This window comes from Papaver somniferum, chromosome 1 (genome assembly GCF_003573695.1).
Source record: "Papaver somniferum cultivar HN1 chromosome 1, ASM357369v1, whole genome shotgun sequence".
NCBI lineage: Eukaryota > Viridiplantae > Streptophyta > Magnoliopsida > Ranunculales > Papaveraceae > Papaver > Papaver somniferum.
In genome coordinates this window covers 209,078,655-209,091,367 of record NC_039358.1, presented here as the reverse complement: position 1 = coordinate 209,091,367, position 12,713 = coordinate 209,078,655, and the positions used below count along the sequence as shown (strand labels likewise).

At 35.0% G+C, this 12,713-nt stretch overlaps 1 protein-coding gene and 1 non-coding gene across 2 annotated transcripts; both read right to left on the bottom strand.

Moving 5' to 3' along the window:
- Positions 1–2,794: 2,794 nt before the first annotated feature.
- Positions 2,795–4,179, bottom strand: LOC113314414 (transcription factor IBH1). The gene has a single exon (XM_026563215.1). It carries the CDS (start codon positions 3,737–3,739, stop codon positions 3,206–3,208), a length of 534 nt encoding a protein of 177 aa, XP_026419000.1. The 5' UTR covers positions 3,740–4,179; the 3' UTR covers positions 2,795–3,205.
- A 2,703-nt stretch (positions 4,180–6,882) lies between these two features.
- TRNAM-CAU lies at positions 6,883–6,969 on the bottom strand. The gene is given in 2 exon segments: positions 6,883–6,918; positions 6,932–6,969. It is a non-coding gene; the product is annotated as a tRNA-Met (tRNA).
- Positions 6,970–12,713: the final 5,744 nt, after the last annotated feature.

Here is a 12,713-nt window from a genome sequence, read left to right as displayed (position 1 = left end):
TTTATTTTTATTTTGCATTAAATTCGCCATGAACGATGCATATATTCCAAAGTCTCTTTGAACTTTTTTTTACTCCTTTAAATGCAAGAACAAACATTATTGTATGGATCCAATGGGATAATACATTTGGACATCCCTGTAGACCATTCACGGTGACCGGCCAACGACGGATCTATATATTCAAGCCCAAAATGTAAAGGTTGACTACTACATACTGTACATAAATGTGCTTCAGATTTTTGGTGTTTGACTGGTATCGTTTAGTTTTCCTTGGTTGTCTCTTTCTCGAAATAATTTTTCATGCAAATGAAGAAACTTGATCAGGTAAAGTCTGATCAAACTGCCTTAAATAAAATAACAAATTGAGATGACAATATCAATGCCATGCCAAATGAGCGTAGCGAGTTTTCACGAATGATGCTATAACAGGAGGGCCTTTAGAACTCAAAGTCTAGGAAAGAGTCACATTAAAGGCGCGGCGCGTGAATGGAATTCAATTAAATGTATTACTACTCGTTGGGCAGGATCCAATGACATGGTTATATTGACATTATTACGATATGTTTTCGTCATGTTTTCTATAAAACCCAAACGAAAATGAATTTGAAATTAATATTTTAGTGACATGTTCCTCTTACAAAACTCTCTACTCCAATAAAAAATGAGAACATTTCGAAAAATATAAGACTACCATATTGAAAAAAATGCAAAAACGTAACTAACTATCGGTACTGTGCATGGATGATATGTATATGGGCATAATGTGAACTCTGGCTACAAAAGTTCGTAGTTCTAGTTCGATTCGAAGATGGGCAAGTATAACTATATGTCAGAGAAAATGAATTTATACAATAATTTGGTTTTTTTTTTGGTCTTGGTGTGTTTGGAACTTAGGATCTATTGGTCACTAAGGACAGTAGCTCATTTTCACTATTTGTGAATGAACCTTTAGTCCCACATAGGGAAAACTAAAGATGATACCTCTCCATAAGTATTGAATTTTTTGATATTAGAGTGGCCCTTGGGTCATTAGCACTTTTGTGCGAGGGAGAGGACTTAGGCAATGGGCTAGTTGGTGCAATCACACATTTTCACACACGCGCGTTGCTTCGCAACGAAGCACGCCGCCGCCGTCCGTCCGTGCGGGTGTGGACTTATATTTTTTGGCAAAATTTCTTTTGCATTATCGAATTAATATTTGAAACAAAATAATTCTTTGGGAAACATTATGTTTATGCATGAACGTTTTATATCAAACTTAAATTTGCATGAACGTTTTATATCAAACATAATGACGCATGAACGTTTCAAATCGATATTAAGTGATGCATGAACGTTTAAAACCGTTGGAAAAAATCTGAATTAATTGAAATTGTTTTAATGCGCGTTTATGAGACCTCTCTCTATTCTCCCCTATATAAAGCGATCACTTTCTCTCATTTCGTTTTGTGTTCAGAAGAGCTACTATCCTCTTCTTTTCGTCTTCTCCCCCTGTGTGGTCCTTTATTTTTCATTCCATGCACAATCGCTGTTGAGGTCGTAAGAGTGGGCAAGTACTGTAATGCTAACAGTGCTCGCAACGGGCAGTTTTATCCTGGATACGAACTTGACCACAGGGTATAGGCATCACTCATTCTTGAGGCGTACCGGTCAAATATCGTGTTAAGGACAGCGTGTTGAACACGTGACTCTGTCCTCTGTTTGCAGTCCAATTGAGTGTTTATTTACCTTACAGAAATTAATCTTTTTATTCTAACATCTTTCTTGAGTGTTTTATTGTCATAGACGCAACACTATATTCTAAGCTTACAACAAAAACAGAGGGAGTTCCTGCATTACATACTTGTATATCCAAAATTATCAATTATCCATGTGCTTGTCTTTCTCTTAAAATGGAAGTGCTACCAAACTGATAATAGCTGGTTATACCAAGCCTTAACTAAGTAGCTAGAGAGATCTTCACCAGCTATGACCATACCCTTTGACGTGGTTATATTTATGAAATATCCCTTCACTAACGACAGCTAGCTAGCTAACTAGCATAGTAAATGCAGTATTGCGGTACACTATGCAAATTTCAAAGGCACTGCTTATCGGCTTGTGAATTCTATCACCATGATTCTGATATGAATCTATGGACAAATCTAGATTAGCTATTCTATCACCATGATACTGTGTGCTTTTGTTCTTTTTTGCAACTTGTCGCGTATGTGTATATCAATCCATAATTCTTGCACAAGACAAATGGTCGTATGATTATTTCTAACATTACACTCCTAACAAGCAAACAAATGATTGATGAATTGCTTCACGGATCTAGCATAGTTATGTGTATATGATCAGTTACAGTACTAACCCCAAGATATATATAGCTAACTAGCTACCTAGGGCTCTAGTTTTCCAAACTAAAGGAAAACCCATTTTTTTAAGTGCATGTTAGTAGGACCTGACTGACACTATAACCAATCACCATTTATATTTTGGTGGTTATCTACGGTATTTTCTTTGCTAATACGACATTAGTTAAGAGAGTAAACGGACCCGCATCTGTATCTGAAAATATCACACGACATCCGGATTCGATCTGGAATACGAACAGATGTGGTAGTCATTAGCTGATTAATTATGCAATAATCAATGCAACGAACGTAGCAACTAGACATATAGTATCCTCATCAGCCTTAGATTTTCATCAAGATATATATACTGGTCAGACAATAATATCTTGAGAAGTGGGAACCATAAGTAAAACACCCTGCAACAGAGAACTACTGAAAGATGATGACTACGAGAGTAGATCTCAATAACAAAATTCAACAAACAGTATGCATTGTTTTCATCAAACAGGTTATATTACCTATGTACATATGTAATTGTCCACACCCAAGAACAGTATATATGTTTTCGACAAATCTATATATCAATATACGTCTCTCTAGCTCTCTGTCTAATTTACAACCAAACCTTAATTTTCTTCTATAGCTCGCATATATAGGACTGTTATTAAATTATTATATATAACATATATATGTGCATGTAAAGTAGTAGTTGTTTATAAACTTTGATGATTATCACTTACCACCACGGCCGGCCATGGTCACACTCTTGATTTATATTGTTTCTGATCCTTTTCTTTCTTTCTTTTTCGCATCGTTGAAGTTGGTATGTTTGTATAGATTTGTGATGTAAGAATAAAAAGGATCCATCAAGTTTCGTAGATGTCAGCGATTTTCTGCATAAGCTGTACCTGCGTATTAAGAGACTTAATATAGTGAGCAGTTTCTTCCAATAAGCTACAAAAATCCATGGCATCTCCTCCTGGAACAAGTTTTCGGAGTTTATTAGCTCGGTTTACAGATCCCTGAACCCCCTTAATATGATCAATCTTCCTTGCTTTATTAATCTGCTTCTTCTCTTTATTCATCACCTTAATCTTCCTAGTTTTATTCTCCTTATTATTACCAACAACTTTTTGCCTCATCAAAACACGTTTTCTAACTTGGTTTCGATGTTTCAAAAGGATAGCACGACCCCAAGCTCTTCTAGACCCAATAGTTGCTGCCATGGATGTATCAGCTGCACACTTAATTCTCCGGCTACATTTTTTCCGACTCTGGACTGATGATACAATCGGTGTGGCCATTTTTATTCTGGTTAAAGCCCTTACAAAACGAATAGCAAATTTGCGCGAAGAAGAATTCCGGTTTAAAGACAAACTCATGCTTTGTTGATTCATCATCACGACAATTCAATCAAAAATATTAGACTACTTTGAGTCTCAAAAAATAAAATGAAAAAGAGAAAGCAACAAGAGATATATATGGATCCCTATAACATACACATATAAGGTATGTTTAGGGTTCTTGAAGCTCCTACACTTGATGATGAGTTATATATATATACGTGATTAAGAGAGAGAGGAATGACTTAGAATTATGGTACTTGTCAGAGCAGAGATTTTCTTCGGACACAATTGGGTCCTATTGTCAGAGAGACAAAAGGTAAAATTAAAACCAGTTTCTGACACAAAGTATCAATTAAAACACCCTTGTTTTTCTCTACAAATCTTGCCAAAATTTTGAGAAGGGGATATGAAACTAAGGATTGGAGTCTCTCTAGAGGAGATGATGATGAAGAAAGGTGAGGTGAGGATGAGGAGGAGGAGGAGAATATGAAACTTGGGTATGAAGGCTGTATTTTTAGGATTAAAGGAGGGGTTGGAGAAGTGGGTTAGTGGGCCCACCAAGAGGACCAACCACCACATGATAGCACATGGTTAGAATGACCCTAATTGGCTCTGAGGGGACCTTTAATTTCTTTTTTCTTCCTTTACTAATTTTTTCTTTAATTAAGTCATTAATCTGGTTTATTAGTTGATAAATCTATTGTTTTTTTCCATTTTGTTCCATGTTTTTCGTATATACAAAGTTTAAACAATGACGGCTGACTGCTAATACAGTGTATGTTTCTCTACTTAAACTCCAAACAATATTCCTTTTCCATCACAGCCATGACCCTTCATCAACACATCTCTATAACTGGATTCTTCATCATGCACTAAACTATATTTTTTAAGTTACGCGCTACAAATGTCTAATGGGTGGGAGAGTAGATGAGAAGATTGCTTATATCTAATGGTGTTAAGTGTTGGTGCAACCATCATCAAAAAGTGAGGAAATATGAAGGAAACAAAAGTTGTTAGATACTTAGCTCGGTACTGCAAAAATTAGTTGGATGAAGAATATAAAAGAGTAACTGTTTATCTATGTTTTTACTTCCTTGCCTGTAACATGGTATGCAAGTGCATGTAAAGTGGCGTAGGATTGACACTAGGAACGGAAAACAAAATATTATTGATATACAATATGAATAGGGGTTTTGCATAGAAAGTATGCATAATTAAGCTTTGAAAACCAATTAACAGTTAAAACAGCCCTCACTTGCCCTTGCTTAGTTCCGTTTGTATTGTAAATCCAGGGTGACAGTATGCACTGGGAAATCGTTGTAATTTGTTTATGATCTTAATAAAAGAAATGGGTTATTCAGCTCATAAACCTTGCCAACATCATCCATTGAGAATTATTTCTGTGGGTACAAATCTACGAATTAATCATCAATCTAGAACTACCTACTTCTAAGTTTCTAACTCTATAAAAAGGTGATGTTGGGGCTTTAAAACTCCTATTTGTATAGCTCTCACGTAATTTCTTTGGACCATTTTTAGATAATGATGGTTACAGCGACACAACATATAATTGCCAAAGAATTATCAGAAGAATGGAATGCAGACTCTTCGGCCGTCCTTTGCATTCACAAGCATAATTCTCATTCTCTTCTTTTCTCTTCTTTAGTAGTCGGTACAAATTCTATACTAGTATTCAAATTTAATTTAAAAAAAAAACTATTTTGATTGACATTTATTTTCTTTTTTCAATATACGCTCATAATTTCATTAAACTATAAATTATTAAATAAAAAAGAAAAAGAAAATTCTACCTAAAAGAAACAGAAAGAGACACAAGACAAAAAGAAGCATATCAAGATGCACGCTCAACCAGCATTAATTCTTTATTTTCTTTTTTCTCTTCAGAAAGGATTGAATTGATTAAAGATGAGAAATTGTGGCCTCCACCAATGTCAATCAACTTATATTAAATCTCATCAAATTTCAAATTAGACCACTTAACCACCTCACATAATAATGCTCACTCCATGCAAATATTGGGTAGGCAAATCCACATGTTTTCTAATGATTCATCGGTCGAGCTTCGCAATTTGACTAAACACCTTTCGACATGTGTCAACATATAGCTGGATGTTCACATTACATCATGCGTATTTGATTTTTCCATTGATTGGTAAGGCCGACCATAAAATGCATGCCCAGACATATAAATCGACATCTCCTTTCAACTTCAAATTCTACAGTGTATGCGAGAGAGATGGTGCGAATTGAACTCCACTTCTGACTTCTCAGTAGAAAGGTGTTGTTGGGAGTTTGTAAGTGACCACTCTAATAATGAAGGATGCCCATGCTATGTTGCATCTCCCCCCTACTTATTTAGTTTCAGTGGCTCCATCAAAGATTAAAATGAAGGAAACACAACTTACCATAGCTATGACTATGAGACGTTTAAAAAGTGCCGTCTCGCCTGATACGATTTGATAATACGAATTTTGCATACTTAAGTACAATACGGGGCATAACACACAGCATGCTCATTACAGTTAATTTTTGTGATATTTAAGACATGGATATTTAGAGTTGATAAGACATGGATGAACTTCCAAAGATCCTATGTCCCTCTTTTCTTTGGTACATAATAGATTAGCGGGCCATTATTGAACAAGCTATTAAAGGAAAGGGAGGGAATAGATTGAAGAGCCGTTCATGTCAATTATTCTAAAATACTGTACAGTACAATATAAAGAAGGAAAAATGAGTAGAGACGGCCCCATTGATTGTACAAAGTGTGTTGATGTATTATTCGTCATGAGTAAATTTTTGATGGAGCATGCGGGACAAATGATATGTTGACAAATATCTTTAATATTAATGAATCATGTTTACAAAAATATAAAAAAAGTGTATTTTTAAAAAAAAGATTTATTTTTTTAATTGGTGTTGATATTTTAGAAAACGAACCATAATTCATGAGAATTAATTAATATCAAATATATGTGTAAACGTATTATTTGTCCCCATGCCCCCTTCAAAAAACGTCCCCATATAGATCAAAAAATTGAAGTGCTTCTCTCGGATATGCAATATATATATCACACTGCTGGTTCAAGTCTTTACGATTTTACACTTAAAAAAAAAAGCGCCAACGCATCAGCTAAGCTAAGCCAAATGTTAGCATTTAAAAGGGAAAAAAAATATGGGGCGAGAGAGGCTCGAACTCTCGACCTCAGGATTACTCGATATAGCTATGAGACCTACGCGCTAGCCAACTGCGCCACCGCCCCATGTTGCTGTTTCAATCCAATCCAGATATATCATCAGCTATGAGGACCTTTAACAAGACGTAAGGCCTCAATCGAGGTGCCATTTTCTTGAATAAGAATGAGATGATGACTGAGAGTTGAGATAAGCTTTAGTTAAAATGTCCTTTCAATCTTGTTAGGAGCTCAAAATCACCAATTAGCATTCACTAATTAATTACATACGTGGACAATGGCGATCGTATTATTTTTGTGGGGCCTAAAAAGAATTGTCAACGCACATTCACACAAGACATAGCCATTAGCAGCTAAGGTTCAGTTCCAATTCAAAGACTTTGAAGCCCGACGTTGTTTTTAGGATCTTGTTTTGAAAACACACGTATAAAGAGATTTGTGGGAAAATGTTACTTTTCAATAGTTTTGAGGAGTTTGTAAGTCGAGAATTGACTATTTATCCCTGCATAACTAAAATATCCGGCCAAAAGAATCAGATGATTGGCTAAAAATCTCATTTTAGTAAGTGGACGGCCGACTGGTCTTAACTAACTCACACCAAATAGCACTTACATTGGCATGGTCCAAAGCAAGATCGTGAAATCATAAATCACGGAACAAATCGTTTTTCAATTTTAAATATCAAATTATTTGTTGAATCGTGAATCGAAAATTCATGGTTGATTATTAAATTTCCTTACATTATAAATTAAAATTGAAATATGGAAGAAATGTAAACTTATATAATGATAAAATTTATAAACATATTACTCTCGTAAGTTTCACAAAAACAGGCCACAACACAATGGTCACAACTAGTCACACATGTAGACGTGAGAGCGGGAGTTCCCCTAATAATCCAAACGCAAAACCTTAATCACTTGTTTCCCTTTCTTCATCAACCTAATGATCAAGTCTTTTCTTCTTCTCTATATTTCATTATTTTTAAATGAAAAAAATCGTTGATTAATTCGTCGAGAGAATGAGATAGCTAGTAATTGATGTCATATACTCAATCAGTTACTTTATTTTGTTCTTCAAGAAGCATATTAGGTTTGAAAGTTGATTTATGTTAGCACTAACCAAATTCAAGATATAGCAACTCAGATTCGCAACATAAATGTAGTTGTTGCGGATGTCAGTTGCGAATTTATGTTGCTTTAAGTTCGCAACAGTTATGGTATTGTTTCACTTAACATGACAGTTTCTTTTATATTTTTGACTAGTCGGCATGCTTGTCGGATGACTATCATGACGATTTTTCGTTACGATAAAAACCAAAAAAATTCCAATTTTTTTTAACAAGATTCATAAATTAAATCTAACAAAATCAATAATCAAAATGTTCGGTTAGCAAATTTAATCTAACATTGTTAACTTAACTAATTCAATAGATTAATATTAATTAGTTAGGGGGCAGATTAGGTATTGCTAAAGATATATGGAAGGGGTTTGGGATTTTACTTTCAAATGACCATAATTTGTCATATTACCTAGCCCCCGATTAGTTTGGGTATATCCAAGTACGGCGGCGAGTTAGAATATTAAGCCTTCAAACAAGTTGAAGTACACTTCAATAAAATTAACTTGAATCATAATCTAGTTCATAAACAATGAATTGCTCTTAACAAAATTCATCAAGTAGATGATTGACTTATAGCTTAATTCAAATTTAGAGAAAAATATTCAACAAGATAAACTTGGCTCGAAATTTCTATTGTGCTATAATTTAAAGTCTACTTAGTCATACGACTTAATCTCATAGATAAAATTGTGGATACTTTAGTAAATAGGAATGGTTCAGTCTTCACATACCTTTTGTCGATGAAATCCTACAAAGTCTTCAATTGATCTCCGTCTTCAAATGGTGAACGCAGTGAAGTATGGTACTTAACTACACACTTCTAACCTAGTCCGAGACATGACTAAAATGTAGACTAGAAATCAAGATATAGTTTTGATCAACTAAATTTGACAACATACTTGAGATAGCAACACTTGTGAGTTTGACCGAACTATGCTCTAACAGATACGAGAAGCAGAAGTGCTTCTATAAATTCCAAAAGTCAGAGCGATACTTTCTCACTTCTAGAATTCATTCCCAAACTTTGTTTCCAACCTAACTTATGGCCTTTTTGCTTCTTAATTAGTATATCCGGACATTACCAAATTGACTAGCGCAGTGGTTTGAGTTGTAGAGAGGCTAATACACCTAGTTGGTTCTTGCTTGCTTGGAGAACTTACTACTTACTAGCTATGGTTTAAAACGGATTTAATCTCATTAAATCTAGAGAACAATGAAATTACTTTTTTTAATCGGTAGAGATTAACAATATTTTTAAAGCATCCACCAAAGGTTAGCAAACAAGCTCAAGAGATACAACAAAAACAAATCAAGTTGGAGATATTCCTCAAGCAACATATGCCCAAAGAATAGAAATAAAGTATGAATGTCCCGATTATCGATAATGTTGTCTAGATTAAAACCACCATCTGAATGAGCCCAGTTGAAGACCTGAATCTGAACTTACAGAATAGTATCCTTTGAAAAAACGGGGGTCTAACAACAATATCTCTTTCGGCAATCTGAATAGACAAACTCCAATATACTTTCAAGAGAATCAACTAGACAGTCAGACTCAATCTAGAGAAAAGTATATCAAAGAGTTTTATTCTTTGTTTCACAATGTAATCATCAAATCAAACAGATAGAAATCCGCGAGCCTGATTATTATGTGAAGCCACTTGAACGGTACCAAAGACCAATATTTAAGTGTCAATCAATTTATATCAACAACCAAAGATCGGATTATCTAATTGATTGATCTAAACGCACAACCTGTGATATTTCTATCATACAACAAAATATAATGTGGAAAAGAAATAACACAGACACCAGAATTTTGTTAACGAGGAAAACTGCAAATGCAGAAAAACCTCGGGACTTAGTCCAGCTTTGAACACCACACTGTATTAATTAAGGCGCTACAGACACTAGCCTACTACCAATGAACTTCAGACTGGAATGTAGTTGATCCCTAATCAATCTCACACTGATCAAGGTACATTTGCGCTCCTTACGTCTCTGAACCCCAGCAGGATTCTACGCACTTGATTCCCTCAGCTGATCTCACCCACAACCAAGAGTTGCTACGACCCAAAGTCAAAGACTTGATAAACAAATTTGTCTCACACAGAAAAGTCTATTGGAATAGATAAATCTGTCTCCCACAGAAATACCTATGAGTTTTGTTCCGTCTTTTGATAAATCAAGGTGCACAGGAACCAATTGATAAACCGGTCTTATATTCCCGAAGAACAACCTAGTATTATCAATCACCTCACAATAATCTTAATTGTATGGTAGCAAAACAAGATATTGTTGAATCACAAACGATGAGACGAAGATGTTTGTGACTACTTTTTATCTTGCCTATCGGAGAATCAATCTCGAGCAAATCTTAGAGAATATAGTACTCAATACGATAGAACATGGCAAGATCATAACACGCAACTACAGAGAAAATAGTTGGGTCTGGCTTCACAATCCCAATAAAGTCTTTAAGTCATTAACCTACAGGGTTTCGTGAAAACCTAAGGTTAAAGGAGAATCGACTCTAGTCGCAACTAGTATCACACAGGAGGTGTGGGGATTAGGTTTCCCAGTTGCTAAACTTTTCCCTTATATAGTTTTCAAATCAGGGTTTGCAATCTAAGTTTCCTCAATAACAAAGAATTCAATATTGACCGTTAGATGAACACCTGATTAGGCTCAAGCTAATATCTTTCAACCGTTAGATCGAACTTAGCTTGTTATACACAAATGAAATGTACCCTCATTTAGGTTTGAGCAACCGTACCTAAACGTGTACACCATGTTGGCTCAACAGTAATTAATCGAGGTTAGTTATATGAGCACTCTCATATCAACCTTATTCATCTTAACCACAACTAGTTCAAATGACTCAAATGAAACTAGTTATAGAGTTGTCCAATTGTTACATTCTCATAAAAGTATACAAGAACACAATTGAAGTAAAATCGGTTTGATTCACTCGAATCAATTCATGAAAATTATAGTTGTCGTTTGCAAAGAATGCATTCCTTAATATATAAATGTATTAGTTCATGAGCCAGACGATTTTAGAACTTTAACCACTCAAGTATGCATAAGGGTACGCATACCTAAGTAGTCGGTCTGAGTTTGGGTTCGCCGGTATGGGAACAGGTACGTGTACCTTAGTACACTTCCAAAACCCAGCAGAAACTCCTGGACCTATACCTTACACAAGTATGTGTACCGGTATCTGTACTTGGTACCCGAAATTCCACAACTACAAGTACGCATACGGGTATGCATACTATAGTTCCGGTCATGTATCACATACATGCAAGAATGCATACTATGTTCATAATCCAATAGTGCTAAACTCTATTTCAATCATTGGAACATTTTTAGAGGATGACAATAGTCGTTTTCACTTACTATTAGCGTCAAAGCAATTTTCAAGTTATTGAAATAATCATAACGAAACATTCCAAGTCTACACCAAATGATTTTATCACACAAACCATGTAAGATGCTACTCGGCGATTTTCACATGATCATCTTTTGAATTTCGTCAAGAATATAAGATGAACTTGGTTGAAGCGAAAGCTTACCAACACATATTTCGAGAAATATGTAAGCGAGTTAAACTCAGCTCGAAATCTCAAATGTGTATAATCGAATATTATATAGTAATACGACTTTTGTCTCAATATAGGAGATAGAGTAGAAATAGACTTTCCAAGTGATAGATGAGTTTTAGTCTCCACATACCTTTTGTTGATGAAGTTCCACAAGCTCTTCTTAGTAGTTCTTCGTCTTCAATTGATGAACGCCATGTATTCTAATGCTCAACTACACAATCTATCGAAGTCCGAGACATCACTATAAGTAGACTAGAAATCAAGACTTATAGTTTTTATCACTAACATTGACAAACAAGCTTGAGATAAAAACGCTTGTGAGTTCGACCGAGCAATGCTCTAACAATCTCCCCCTTTGTCAATTTTAGTGACAAAACTATCAATACATATGGATTACAAAATAAATAAACTTTTGTAGCTTCTCATCCAAATGCTTTATCTCCTTGGTTCTTCAACATTACTCGAAATCTTCGTCACTTCCAAGTACTCCAATGATTCTAAAGGTGTTCAACTCAGCATCATAGTTGTTGAAGATTCGTATCTATAACAATGAGAAAACAGTTGCTCTCAATCATTGTTATACAGTGTCATAGTATTATTACACATCATCAAAGTTCAATTGTATCACAACTTTGAAAACAATACTATGGTGATATGCATCGCTCCCCCTTAGTCAATACTTCATCTCACAATGAAAACCACTCCCCCTTACATAATGATCCGTAAACCATATTTTTAGTGTGAACTACATATTAATTCTCCACCCTTTTGTCAATATAAATTGACAAAGGTACGAAAACTAGTGGAATCCTCATGAAATTTTCATAGAGATACTTCATGACCAAAAGAGAACAACATACCAATTTGTTTCGATGAATTCACATACTCGAAACTTAGTGTATTCATCAAGGAGTTTATAAAGATACAAGATAACTCCTACAATATTCCACAGCCACACTCCCCACAAAGATTTGGAAATTAAGCACAAGCTCAATTAAGAACTCTCCCCCATAAAATGTCATTCCCGAAAGAACAACAAGAGTGACCTTACTTTTACAAGAAAAGAAGGACTTCTTTGGACA

Excerpts from the sequence above, each read along its gene's own strand:
- LOC113314414 (XM_026563215.1), bottom strand. The coding sequence starts at position 3,739 with ATGATGAATCAACAAAGCATGAGTTTGTCTTTAAACCGGAATTCTTCT.